The sequence below is a fragment of the Callospermophilus lateralis genome, chromosome 16 (assembly GCF_048772815.1).
Source record: "Callospermophilus lateralis isolate mCalLat2 chromosome 16, mCalLat2.hap1, whole genome shotgun sequence".
Taxonomy (NCBI): domain Eukaryota; kingdom Metazoa; phylum Chordata; class Mammalia; order Rodentia; family Sciuridae; genus Callospermophilus; species Callospermophilus lateralis.
This window is the reverse complement of record NC_135320.1, coordinates 23,437,907-23,453,390: the sequence shown is the minus strand read 5'-3', so window position 1 is coordinate 23,453,390 and position 15,484 is coordinate 23,437,907. Positions and strand designations below refer to the sequence as shown.

The following is a 15,484-nucleotide window of genomic DNA, read 5'->3' as shown; positions in this document are numbered from 1 at the left end:
ATCATTGAACTAGTAATGGTAGAACCAAACCACATCTGTCGTAGTTTACAGCCATATTCTTGGAGTTATGACATGTTTTATTTGGCAGTTCCAATTGAGGGCTGTTGCCTTTAAGGATGGGGGGAAGGAGTCTAAGCTCATGCTCAGTTACTCTGTCCCATGCTGGTAGGAATGGGATAGAAACATCTAATGCAGAAGTCAAAACATCGCAGATGAGTGCATTTGTGAGAGGCTTCATTTCTAAGGGACTGAATGGAGGTTTTCATTAGAGAACGGTCTGTATTTTGAGGGAGCTAATGACAGACTCTGCAAATGACAGACTCTGTTCCCCACAACTGCATTTTTACAATACTTTCTCTTCTCCTCCCCTTTCTGCTGAAAGTATGATACTAGCCATGATTAATTTTCTCATCCCACTTCCCAGCTCTCCATATCTGCCTGTTTCTTCATTCTGTAAAAGGGTCTCCTTCCTTAGAATGACATCCTCCCTCTATTTGAAAGGTAAACAACCTTCATCCAGTGAAACATGGAGTGCAGCAGAAATTCATTTCTGGGGTTAGTGGCCAATGAACATATGACTGGCAGGTCGGTATTTCTTGACAAGGACATGACAGCTTTGATCACCACAGACAAAGGCAGGATCAGTGATAATCTTGTAAAAGGATGAAAACATTTAACCAGATTTATACACAAACCACACTATCTCTTTTAGTTTTGTGAATGACAGTATTCTGTTTTTTTACATCAGTGTTTAACTGTTCAGTTTTCAGGATTGGATTGACAGATTTAAACCTCTGATTTTTACACATTAAAAAAGAACCTTCCATTTTCTTTTGCAAATTATAGCTATCATGTTCCTACATTTGTCTTTATTAGGTTTCCACATACATAGAAACATCAGTCTCCCAGGAGCATCTCAACAGGTCCATTATTTTGCAGTGATACCTGTGGGAGCCTTCGGTTCTGAACCCCAGTTAGCTCCAGACTTACCACACCACTTCACTTTCCAGTTACGATTGGCATCTACTCCACGGCAGTGGAACCTTGAGTTCCTTGACCTTGTTTTTCTCCAAAATCGATCCTACATAATTAAGAAAACAGGCGGAGAGAAAAATACTTAAAAGATTATTCACATGCATTTTAGTAGCTCAATCAGTGAAGGTGTTGCATTACTGAGGAGAGAGTTCCTCCACCAATAGATGAGTCTGGAGCGTGGACAGAGGACTGGATTAGCACTAGAGACCCAGGATCATGCTCCAGTCTCTACCATGAACCTCCTGCCTCCTACTGGCTCTTGGTTTCATTTCTTTACAGGCAACACTGAATGGGTTGGACTAGACCAATGATTTTTTTCATGATTTATTTGGAAGGAGCCGTTTTTATTTACATGAAATCTTACACAGAAGCGAGATATGAAAGTGAAATCAAAAGGCTGGCGCTCTGATTGGGGAGGAAATGAAGACCCCTTCTGCATCTCTGGAATCAGTTAGCGGGCTGCCCACTGAGGCACCTTCTGTTCTATGATTGTTTTCTGTGACTTATTCAGTCCTCTTTTCAACTGGATAGGCCAAGCGACTTACATGTGTCCAGCTAAAATGGTATCCGTCAACATTAAAGACAGGCATGATATAGAAATACAGATGTTTTAACATTTTTCTCATGGCTGCATCACTCCTATATGTTAGAAGGGCCTAAAAGACAAAGGAGACATTTTTCTTATAAATTGATCCCAAATACAGGTTTAGGGAAAAAAAAAAGGAACATGATAAAACCTTTCTATCCATATGAAATACCAAATACACTGGTTTAAAAGTAGCAAGTTACCATGAACTATATTATTTGATACTACACATTCCTTATTGAGACTTTGACCTGAATTAAATTCTTTCATATCAATAATAATTTATCAGAGCTGGTAAAAACAGATGAAGTGATAAGCCTCTTGCAATATTACAGATCTGACCAAAGTTTTAGGCTGATGAAGAAAGTAACAATTATAGATATGCCTTCTTATGATCAGTTCATTTCAAATTCCCTTTAATTGTGAACAAAATAATTAGCTGTGTATATTTGATGTACTTACATGATATATCATATCACTTACTAGTTGTATGTCACTTGATTGTTTATTTCTAATTGGTACCAAACTCAAGCTTTGGAACTCGGGACATAGAAACTCTATTCTTTGTTCCTGACTTTTCTTTTTTCTTTCTTTTTAGTCATATTAATTTTTTCCACATTTTTATTGGTATATTACTGTTGTACATAATTATGGTATTTGTTGTTACATATTCATATATGCACACAATATAACAATATATAATTTGGCCAATATCACTCCCTGCTCTCAACTTTTCTATGAAAAGTTTAATGGAGAGTACACAATTTGTCATCTTAACCATGGCTTTTTTGAAGTCTTGTTCTGGTGATGTCTGATCCCAAGTCTGAAGATTCTACACTGAAGATGTAGACTCATAGAAAAGCACAGCATGTACTGAATCAAGTTGGTAAAAGAGATATTTGAAATTTTCTGCTCTGGAATGGACTTATTTAAAAGTTCTTTTTGATGCATGTTTGTCTATGTGTAGAATATCTTGGAAGAACACATAGGAATTCTCTAACTACAGTTGCCTTTGGGGAGACAGACTGGAGGACAATGTGTGAGAAGGAGTCTTACTTTTCACTTAAATTTTGTGAATTTTTACTAGATTAACAGCACAATTCAAAATAGTTATTTACAAAAAGAAATCTTCCACTTTATTGAGGTCTGATTGGCACACAAAACCTGTATATATTTAAGGTATACAACTTGCTGAATTTAGAGATAAGTATATTCTTTTAAAGTTTTTTTTTTACTTGTAGATGGACACAATGCATTTATTTTCTTATGTGGTGCTGAGAATCGAACCCAGTGCCTCACACATGCTAGGCAAGTGCTTTACCACTGAGCTACAACCCCAGACCAATAAGTATATTCTTATGAAACCATCACCACAATCTATCATACAAATATATTCATCATCTCTCCTGACTTCTTTATTTATTATTATTTTTGTGTGGTAAGAACACTTAATATAAGGTACACCCTTTAAAAAATTTTTTAAATTTGTTCTTTGTAGTTAAATATGACAGTAGAATGTGTTTTGACATATATATATATATATATATATATATATATATATATATATATATATATACACATGAAGTATAACTTCCCATTCTTGAAGATATACCCTTTTAAATATACAATACAGCATGGTTGACTGTAAGCACTATGCGGTACCACATAAACCTCTAGGACTTACTCATTCTGTATAACCCAAACTTTGTCTTTGTGCCCTTTGACAGTGCTTCTCCATTTCTCTCTTCCAATTTAATCCTTGAAAGTTCAATCTTCTTCTATATCTATGTAAGTAGAATTTCTGAGCTTATCATAAGCCGTATTCTGTATATACATGGTAAGAATTTTGTTCATAGAGAGAACTCTAATAATAGAAATTTTTAGAAACGATCACTGTTTTAAGTAATAATGAAAATATATGGGTATACTCTCAAAACATGAGTTAAATATCAATTTCATTACATAAGATTTCAATATCCATGAGATTGACCCAATTTGATAAATATTAATTTGGTTATCTTGTTCTCTTTTTAAAGGCTCAATAGTAATCTGTTGGTCAACTAACTTCAACAGAACTTCCATGTATGAACATTTTTTTTAAAAAATATTTTTTTTAGTTATAGATGGACACAATATCTTTTTATTTATTTATTTTTATGTAGTGCTGAGGATGGAACCCAGTGCTCCACACCTGGGAGGCCAGCAATCTGCCACTGAGCTACAACCCTAGCCCTCATGTAGGAATATTTTTATTTACTGAATTTCTATTAACTGTCTAATACCTCAAACTAGAGAAAAGGACCTGGTGTGTGGTCACTTGCTCACATCCTGGAATTCTGTTTTCCTCTAATAAGCAGAGATTCTTCTGCACTCTGAGGACATCTTCTGCTGGGGACTGCAGGGGCACAGCTACACAGTTAGTGACATTCTTCCCTCACCATTTGGCAGCTTTGGCTTCCCATGCCGCTCTAGGAAAAAAGAGAGAAGGGAGGAGAAAGGAAGTGGGGCAGAAAGGAAGGAAAGAGGTAGTAGGAAAAAGTCATGGTAATTTTTTTCCTTCTCTTCTCGCATCTGGGAGAGGAGCCCACTTATCCAAACTGGTGAGTCCAAACTCCCATCTTTCTGAGCACAGAGAGTTTAGTATTTCTGTGGCAGTATCTGCTAGAGATCTGTGTGGAAATTCACACTTTATGCTGGCTTCTCTTTCAATGTAAGTCATCGTCATATCTTTATATTGAAAAGAATAGTTCTAACTTTCTTTTATTTTTTAAAGTAAATTTTACCGTGTATATTTAGGTTGACAATAAGATGTCTCTCACACACACACACACACACACACGGTAAAGTGGTTTCTATAGTTCAGAAAATCTATCATTTCACATAATTACTTGTGTGAGCAACTGGCTGTTTGATTAAAAACACTCAAATACAATTTCATTAGCAATGGTCTCATGTTATATCTGCTATTTTTTTGTGTGTGTGTCCTTTGACCTACTCTCTCCATTTCCTCTTCCTACCCCCACCTTTGGCCCCTGATCACCACTGTTTTATTCTCTCTTTTATTTTGTTTTAGATTTCATAAATAAGTGAGATCATGTGATATTTTTCCTTCTGTATCTGGGTTATTGAACTTGGCACAGTGTTCTCCAGGTTGACCCATGTTGTCACAGACACCAGGATCTACCTCTTTTTGAAGATGGAATAGTATTCCATTTTCTGTATTCATTTTTTTCTCCCATAGATGCTAGTGTTGTTTCCATCTCTTAGGTATTATAAATAATGCCACATTGAACATTGGAGTGTGAACATCTTTGTGTGTGGTTGATTTTCTCCCCTTTGGGTATATACCCTGAAGAGGGGTTGGAATCTTCATGCTATTTTTGGAAACTTCATGCTATTTTCCCTAGTGTCTATACCAGTCTATATTCCCACCAACAGTGTACTAGAGACTAGCAATGTGCTTCCCCTTTCTCTAAGTGTTGTCACCAAAATTTGTTATTTCTACTTGGAATGGAACCACCATTTGACCTAGTTATCCCACCCCTTGGCAAATCCCCAAAGGATATATACCAGCATACTACAGTGATGCAGCCACATCAATGTTTATAGGAACTCTATTCACAATAGCTAAGTTTTGGAACCAACCTAGATGCCCTTCAACAGATAAATGGATAAAGAAAATATATGAAATTATGGAATTTGCCTGTAAATGGATGGAATTGGAGACTATCATGCTAAGTGAAATAAGCCAATCCCCCAAACCAAAGACCTAATGTTTTCTCTGATATGCAGATGCTGACTCACAATCAAGGAGGGGGAGGCAAGAATAGAAGTTCATTGTATTAGACAAAGAGGAATGAAGGGAAGGGAGGGAGGGATGGAAATAGGAAAGACAGTAAAATAAATCAGACATGACTTTCCTATGTTTATATATGAATACACGACCAGTATACAACCATAAGGGTGGACCATAATTAGAATAAGTTATACTTCATGTATATATGTCAAAATGCACTCTACTGTCATGTATTTCTGAAAAGAACAAATAAAAAAATTAAAAACAAAACAAAAAACAAGCAAAAATTATTATTATTTTCTTTTTGGTGGTACTGGAAATTGAACCCAGAGGTTCTTTTACCACTGAGCTATATCTCTAGCACTTTTTAAAATTTTGAGACAAGGTCTTGCTGAGTCACCCAGGCTGGCCTTGAACTTGCTGCTTCAATCCTACTGCTTCAGCCTCCCAAGTAGCTGGGATCCAAGGTGTGTATCACCAAGCTGATTTTCTTCACTTTTTGATAACAGCAATTCTAACAGGTGTGAGGTAGTATATCATAGTAGTTTTAATTTGTTTTCCCTGATTATTAGTGATTATAAATAAATACCTTTTTCATATATGCATTGGCCCTTCTAATATCTTCTTTGGAAGGTGTTTTGCCCATTTAAAAAATTAAGTTATTTGTTTTTATGTTATTAAGTTACAAGCATTCTTTATAAATTTTGGATATTAATCTTCTTATCAGATGTCATTTACAAATATTTGTTCATTACAAATATTTGTTCATTTCAGGAATGTTTTACTTCAATGTAGTCCTAGTTTTGCTTTTTGTAGCCTGGGCTTTTGGTGTGATAGCCAAAATTTCAAGGCCAAGGCCAATAATCAAGGAGCTGTCCCCCTATGTTTTCTTCTAGGGGTTTTGTGTGTATATATATTGTGTGAGTGTGTGTGTATGTGTGTGTGTGTGTGTGTAAACATAGGTCTTTTATCTATTTTGCATTGGTTTTTATATATGATACAAGATTCCCATTGTGTCCTCTGGGTTCCCCTGTCAAAAATTAGTTAATTGTAAATGTTTGAATTTATTGCTGGGCTATTTTGTTCCATTGATTGGCCTCTGTTTCTATTTTTATGTCAGGAGGATATTGTTTTTAATTCTAGAGCTTTGTAATAAAATTTAAAATCTGAAGCATAATGCTTCCAACTTTTTCTTTCTCAGTATTGCTTTAGCTATTCAGTTTTTAAAAGTGGTTCTCTCTGAATCTTAGAATTATTATTTTTTCCATATCTGTGCAGAATGCCATTAGAATTATTAGGTATTATGTTAAATTTGTATATTATTTTGGGTATCATGGGAATTTTGACAGTATTAATCCATGAGCATAGGCTATCTTTCCATTTATTTATATCTTCTTCTATTTCTGTTGTCAATGTTTTATAGTTTTAGTGTTAAAATTTTTATCTCCTTGGTTAAATTTATTCCTATTTTTTAATATTATTATAAATGAGATTTTAAAAAATTTCTCTTTCAGCTAGGTTGTTGTACAGAATCGTTACTGATTCTTGCATGTTGATTTTGTATTTTGCAACTTTATTGAATTCACCTGTTAGTTCTAATAGATGGTTTATGTGTGTGGAAGGATCATGTCATGTGTAAATAGAGATAATTTTAATTTTTTCTTTTTGATTTGGATAACTTTTCTTTTTCTTGTTTGATTGCTCTTGCCAGAACTTCCATTACTATTTTGGAAGAAGTGATAAGAATGGGTATCCCTTGAACCAGATTTTAGGGGAAAGCTTTCAGGTAATCCCTATTGATTATGATGTTAGTCATGGTTTTTTCATAAATGACTTTTATTACAATTAAGGGCTTTCCTTCCACCATACCCAGTTTTTTTTTTTTTTTTTTTTTTTTATCAAGGAGGATGCTGTACTTTCTCAAATGCTTTTTCTGTGTCAGTCTGTTAATGTGGTATATCACATTGATTGATTTGCATATACTAAAACAGTCTTGCATGCCAAGAATAAATCACATTTGATTGTGAAATACAATGTTTTTGATGTGTTGAGTTTCATATTTAATTGATTTTTTGCATCAATGTTCATCAGAGATCTTGGTCTTTAGTTTTCTTTTAGTTTGACTTAGAAAAAGTCTGTTAACTCTATTTTTTAAAGTTTAAGAAATATATATATATATATATATATATATATATATATATATATATATATCCTATTTCCCCACTTTCATTTTTTATTTTATATCATTTTTTATTCATTTGAATTTTCTCATTTGCTGAGTTTGGCCAGGGATTTGTTTTTTCAAAGAGCCAAGTTTGGTTTTACTGATTTTTATATTCTTTGTATGACTTATTTTGATTCTGATCTTTAACATTCCTTCCATCTGTTACCTGTGGGTTTAGTTTGTTCTTTGTCTAACTCCTTGAGGCATTATCTTATGCTCATTCTTTTTTTAATGTAGGCATTTATTGCTATAATCTTTCCTCTTATAACTGCTTTTACTGCATTACACAAGTTTTGATATGTTATCTTTCAATTTCACCTTTGACCCACCAACTATTCCTTTTAAAACTTCTGTAGGAAGTGTCTCCCTGTGTTTCAGTTCAAAATCATCTTGGCTATTTTTGTTTCTTCTCCTTCACATTAATTTTGAAATGAGGGTAAATTACATTAAAGTGTAAAAGGTTTTATTCTTTGGTTGTTGTTTGTTATCATTAATAGACGTTGAATCGAGTTAATGACTTTTCTTCCTTTGTGGACATAATTATTTGGTGGTTATTATGATGAATTTCAATAAGTAATTTTTTATTGTTAAACAATCCTTGTATTGCTGGAATAAATCCATTTGGTTATGTCTTAATTTATTTTCTAGATTCATGATGCTCATATTTATATCTATATTCCTACATGAGATAGGCCTATAACTTCCTTTCTTATTTTGTCCTTGTCTAGTTTAGGATTGGGGTTATAATTATAATGTAATTTGAGAACTATTTTTAAATATACTTGAATTATTAGCTCCCTGAACGGTAGAATTTAGCTCTGAAATCATCTAGGCATTCATTAAATAGAAAAGAAAGACACAACAGGAGAAATACAACTTTGCTTTCTCTTTCTCTTTGCTTTCCATTGTGTTATGCTCCTTATATCTTTCTTTTTTAACTCTTTCCCTTCTTTTCTAATCTCTTGAGTTGAAAGCTTGGCTCACTAATTTAGATAGTCCTATTCTGTTCTAATATATTTATTTAAAACTATAAATTTCCCACTGTATACAGTGTCCATGTCTGTAATTCCAGCTACTCAGGAGGTTGGAGCAGGAAGGTTGTAAATTCGAAGTCAACCTGGGCAACTCAGCAATACCATGTCTCAAAAATTTAAAAAGTAAATAAAAATAAAAAGGGCTGGGGATGTAGCTCAGTGGTAGACCCCCTGGTTTCAGTCCCCAGTACCAACAACAACCGCTCCTCCCCCCAAAAAACCCTATAAATTTTTAGTTGCATTCTTTTGTTTCTGTGTATGCTAGTCTTAACATTCAGTTGTAAATATTGAAAAATGTCCTTGATATATTTAAACTATGAATTATTTATAAACATTTTTTAATGAGTTTTTTAAAAAATGATAGATTCTAACAACTGCATTATAGTCAGAGAATATGTTCTACATAATATAGATACTTCATTATTGTTAAGACCTGCTCTTCGGCATAGTACATAATCAATTCTTGTGAATGTTTCAGTTGTGCCAGAGAAAGAATATGCAGTCTCTAATCATTGAGTGTGGATTGTGTGTATGTACATACATAATATGTATATTAGATTGTTTATTGTGCTGTTGATATCATCTATCTTTTTACTAAACTTGCTGCTTAATCACTAAGAGTTATACTAAAAACTCTCATATTGTTATTTTGAGTTTATGGCCTTTTCTTTTATCTTGTCAATTTTTGTTCTATATTTTTTGAAGTCATTAATATAATTTTAAAATCTTCAATTCTAAATAACATATTAATCAAAGAAGCTGTTCCCAGTGTTCTATTCTGGAATGAATTTAATTTTCAAGACTTGCCAGAACGTGTTCTTTCTCTGACAAACAAGAAGGGTGTCATTGTATTGCATATGCTGTATTTGTGATTTTTTTATAACTCTCTAAGAATTGCAGCTATTCTCCATCTGGTCAGACAAAGCAAGAAATGATCACGATGTGATGACTGTTAAATACTGAAAAGGATGACTGAGAGACTGTCTTACTTGAATTACTTAAATAATAGGACACAGATAATTTCCTTTCTATGGTTTAAGTGAGGGTTTCTAGAAAAAACATGACCATGCCTCTATTGCCTGCTATTCTGACATATGATAAAGAATGTAGGGGTGTGCTTTCTTCTAGTGTGAAGAACTTTCTATCAATCAATACACAATACCCATACACATGGAAAAGGACTAATCAAGTTGCATCTGGACTTCATGAGTTTTATTCTTGATTATTGCTGTTCATGAGTGGTCGTGATCTGAAAGCTAGTCAGAAAACAATGCAGCAAACGCCTCAGTGTGGTGATCCCTGGGAACTGCACTCACCTTCAATTTATTAAAAAAAGTTTCTCTAAAACTGATTTTAATTTTAAATTAAAAGATACTGATAAAAATTTGCCATTATCTTCTTTCAGGCAAATTATATATTTGGTACTAGCTTAGGGCATTACTAAAGTTAATTAAGAACGACAAGAGAATGAATCTATTTGGTATTCATCACCTACCAAGACTGTTTTGACTTTCCCATAAATAAACGGGATATCACAAATCATAATTCGCCAGATAAAACTTGATTAAAATTGAGGGTAACTTTTTGTCATCACCGAAGTCTTTGTGTGATGGAATAAAACTATGTACAAGATTTTCCCTTCTGCCTACTATTTTCAGATTTGGTTGGGTGTTCCTTTCTTAGTGCTCCATGACAACCTGGAATATGGGGTCATCATTTTGGAGATTGGTGTTACTTGATTTAAAAAGGGTAGCTTTTAAGATTTCTTCTATTTTTGTTTTCCTACTAGAATCTCTGCATAGCACCTAAAAATAATAACCATACATTCAATGAAGGGCACTCTGGGAGGAGAACCCTGACAGCTGAGGGCAAAGGAAGGGACTCGGTCACCATCAATCAGGAAAATGTCCTCATCTGGACTACAGTGGAGTAAAATTATTTAGATCAGAAAAATGTTTCAGCATTTAATCTAAGTAATTAATCTAATTAATTCTCCCAGTATTAGATGACTGGAGAATTAATTAGAGTAAGGAAGAGTTTTTAGATAAATAAAAAAACAGTGGGGGGAGCTTAATCCATAAAGATAATGTCATACTATCAGATACTTACTAAATACAAAATGTTCAAATAAATAACAGTTTGAAAACAACATGGAAAATAGGTTTTGATAATGAAAGATGAAGAACTGAAAAGCATGTGTGGCTCTTGTAAGTTTGGGTTCTATTTTGTATTTAGTTGATTTATACTTAGAATCAACTGCCCAGATTAACTAATCTAACAGGGCAGGTGAAGACTGGAAAATGTTGTCTATTTATATTTTTCTTTAAAAATTTTTTTTGCTTTAATTAGTTATACATGACAGTAAAATGCATTTATGCACTTTGATGTATCATACATAGATGGGATATAATTTTATTTTTCTGAGTGTACATGTTGCAGAATCATATTGGTCATGCAGTCACATATTCATATACAGTAATAATGTCTGTTTCATTCTACTATCTTTCCTATCCCCACATCCCCTCCCTTCCCCTCTGATCATTTCCCTCTACCTAATCTAAGGTAAAACTAAAGGCAACATAGCTAGTGCCCCCGGCCTACTGTGAATTAGCATCCACATATTAGAGAAAACATTTGGCCTTTGGTTTTGTGGGATTGGCTTACTTTGCTTAGCATGATATTCTCCAACTCCAATCATTTACTGGCAAATGCCATAATTTCACTCTTTTAAAAATTTGAGTAGTATTCCATTGAGTATATACCACATTTTCTTTATCCATTCACCTATTGAGGGGCAGCCAGGTTGGTTCCCTATATTTTCTAATAAGAGATAAATATTTGAAATATTTTATGTCAGAAGCAAGAATATAAGATGCATGTCTAATCTTTTTCCGAATCAATATCACTTCCGAGTTCTAGAAGTTTCACACCAAGATAGCCTAATAACCATGGTTAGTTGTATCTATTCACAAGAAGAAGCCAGGACCAATTTCATGGCACTATTAAGATCAAATGAGGATCTTTTACTTACCATAAAAGAAAGTACAGATGTCTTTTCTTTGTACAGCTCTGATATACACCAAAATTTAGTTACCATGGGTTTAATTAAATAACACCAATTCTCACAAACAGTGCAATTTTCAGTTGCCACTGCTAGATCTTCAGTCTACAGAGTGCTATGTAAATAACAGATGCACATCAATATCTGTGACCAATTTTGTCACTTCTCTCAAAGTCTGCTAGTGGGTGACTGGCCACTATATATCTCCTATTCAATTTATACACAGACAGAAAAATGTGTAGCTATGTTGCCTTTAGTTTTAACTGTAATAAACCTTTATATGGCATTTTACAAACAGGTGTGATGAGAAGAAGGAATTGTCCAATTCAGATGAAAGTGCAGCAAAGAAAAGTGATAATGCTGGAGGTAAACTTTGAACCAAATCTAAATGGGGTTTCAAATAAATAGCTGACTGGAAATGTTGACTCTGCCAACACACACCTCTAGAGAGGCAGCCAGACAAGTCTTCAAACACAGATGAAGAAAGTGGTTGATAAAAAGAATAAAATGGGGGCTGGGGCATAGCTCAATGGTAGAGCACTTGCCTAGCACGTGTGAGGTACTGGGTTTGATCCTCAGTGCCACATAAAAAAATAAATAAATAAAATGTCCTTCTACAACTAAAAATATTTTTTAAAAAAAGAATAAAGAAGACCAGAAGAAGTGATTCAGGCCACACTTTAAAAGAACTCTCAGAGATAGTTTATGTCATTGAAAGTGCAAAGGAAAAGAAGCTGATATTGGAAGCTGATCCAACTGAGAAATGAATTCGACAATTTGCCAAAGCATATTTTTTTACACAAGATGTTTATTCAGTGTTGTAAGTTATACAGAAAGAAGGCAAGCACAATTCAAACCACCCTTAGTAAGATTTTTTCTTACAAATAAGATATTTAATTCTCAACATTTCTCACTATTTTAATTATAACATATTAAATGCTAGGTTTTTCTATTTTTTCGTTTTCCAAATATATTTATAACTGAGAGTGAGGGAGCATTTAAGGTTTTGATAGAGCATTTTAAGAGTCACAGAACAATTTATTTCACTGGTTTTTAAAATTGCTTTGTACTGCTTTGGCTTTCAAATTGTAGTCTGGTGCTACTTGTAAAGGGAGACCTGCCTATAAAAACAGTGACTTGAACCTTCTCAATCACTAGTGGAGTACAATGGATGCAATGGCTTTTGATTCAATTAAATCTAAACCAAACAAATATTAATCTAGACCTTGGTATTGATTATATAAAGGGGAAAGAGATATATTAAGAATATGACAGATTAAAGACAAGGTTGGGGGAAAGAGGAGGATAGGAGAATATGGGAAAATAATGATACTTAAGAGCTAGTAGAAGACAAGTCAAAATATAATAATTATTCAAGATGATAGGAAATAAAGTTGGATTTTTATAATGAAGATCATTTTAATATAAGCCACTTTTTGTTATGTGATTAAGAACAAAGATACGTTTGCATACTCATCTGAACTCATTAGATATTTGATCTGGGTTCAGTAGCTTTCTCAATTACTTACTTATTCCCTGATTTTGGTCATATTTTGTATATACAATATAAGTTCTCTTCTTAAAAATATTTGGTTTTAGTGATACATTTCTTTTTTAAAAATTTTTTTTTATCTATAAATGGACATGTCTTTATTTTTATTTATTTGTTTTTACATGGTGCTGAGGATGGAACCCAGGGCCCCCATGCATGCAAGGCAATTGCTCTACCACTGAGCTACAACCCCAGCCCTAGTGATACATTTCTTAATCAAAGAGTTTCACTGCGTACTTGAAGGCTTATATCAGAGTTTCACCTTTAATAAGCAGCAAGAAAACATGAGACAGAAAGAGACGATTATCCAAAAGAAGTATTCCCTGGAAAGCTCCTGGATCTTGGGAGAAAGAATTTTCCCATTCTGGAAAATCTTTCCATTTGGAGAACTTCTCCCACAAACACTACTCCATGTCTTATTTAGAGCTCTGTCCTATACATCCAATCTACCAGAGCATCCAAATATTATCATATATGCTCCCTGGAAATAACTCCCTTCCCCAGAAGTCTCCTATTCTTATTTTTGGTATTCGAATTATCTACATAGTATATCTGAATCATATGCCAGATTTTGGCACTAGGATTCGCTATTACCATGATGCTCAGTATAGTACTGTGGTGCTGGGAATGTACAAAGGAGGCTGTTTTCCAGGTACCAAGCCAAGTCTAGAAGCATGAGGTTTCATATTATGTAGACAGCAGAGGAATAGCATGGCTCACCTGGGGAACCAAAGAAATTTGAGTTTTTCTGTGCTACTGCCTTTCTATAATAGGATCAAATAACATTCAAAAATCTGGAAGAACTTTCCATTTCAGACTCTTTAGATCTCCATGATCTTCTCACAAACCCTTGCATTATCTTTGGTCTGCCCCTGAATAAAAATAGAATTTGACCACTGATTGTAAAATACCCATAGGAATATATGACTCAGACATAACTGAGAATGGTTTTCAATTTTGTCTGGCTTAAATTTATTTTAAAAATATGGGTCAGGGTTGTGGTTCAGTGGTAGAGCGCTTACCTAGCATGCGTGAGGCATTGGGTTTGATTCCCCAGCACCACATAAAAATAAAAACAAATAAAATAAAGGTATTATATCCATCTACAAGTAAAAAAAAAATTAAATATATTTTTGGTCTTGTTTAATATAGAAAATTGGGAAAATTCAAAATAGCATAAAAAAGAATATAAAAGTCACCCATAATTTTATCTTATTTTGGCTTTTAGTATATTTTTCATGTATATATATCTTAGATGTAGATTTCTTTTTCAAATTGACTTTCAAATTAGATGTAGATTTTACAATACTGAAATTATAACCTTCATGCTGTGTGTGTCTGTTTTGACATGCTAATGTATGTTATCAATATTAGTCTTCATCACTAAATAATCCATTAAAATATTTTAATGTAGTCAGCGCTGTAATCAATCATCCCTTTATGCCTTCCTCTTCGCTTTTTTTCTCCTTCAGGTTTTTAAAAATAACTTTGACTTTTAAAAAATATTCTCTTTGATTTTTAAGCTTAGAAATGTCTTCCTTTCTTAGAAGTCAAATAAGGATTTCCCCAAGTTATTTTCTAAATATCACATGGATAAAGACACTGGTTAAATTTTCCCCAGCAATGTAGACTTATTTGAGGCAAAAATTAAGTCAGAGCACCAGTCATGGTTTCTGATACTCAATCAGGGAGATACAAAATCTTCAGTTTCAAAATCTGCAGTGAACAAGGCCCCAATTCCCTTAGTTGATTGGAGGTGATTCTGAGAAATGAATCAAATGCAATTTCCACATGCACTGGCAACAAAGTACCCTTTCCACAATAGTAATAAAAAATGAGATAAAAATATAGGTTGCCGCTGAAAATTATATGGTTACCTTATATGTCAATATGACTCCCCCTGAATTTGTAATGGTGGACTGCTGTAATCTTTCATCCCTTTTTCTTTCTCTTCTTATCAGATTGTGTAATATAGACAAAAAGTATTTAGAAACAACTTTGTTATGGAACTTACTCCTGGTTGTGGCCTATCCAAATTAGGATTGTGAATCAGGTATTCATTTTGTCTGCTTGCACAATCACCCGGCATTAAAGAGTAAGTATTTCATTCTTTTGATTCAGGAGAATCAAATTGCTCAAAAACAGCTTTTGGTGTCGCTCTCCTCCCCCAATATGCACATTACATTAGCAGTGCCT

General features: G+C 33.7%; 1 protein-coding gene across 1 annotated transcript in view; it reads right to left on the bottom strand.

The window, feature by feature from the left end:
- Cpa6 (carboxypeptidase A6) overlaps positions 1-15,484 on the bottom strand; it is a 292,280-nt gene that overhangs the window by 52,549 nt on the left and 224,247 nt on the right. Inside the window, exons 7-8 of the mRNA XM_076836242.1 lie at positions 1,581-1,691; positions 991-1,081 (exon numbers count right to left, since the gene is read on the bottom strand). Of these exons, the coding sequence (XP_076692357.1) occupies positions 991-1,081; positions 1,581-1,691 (202 nt within the window). The remainder of the gene's footprint in view (positions 1-990; positions 1,082-1,580; positions 1,692-15,484) is intronic.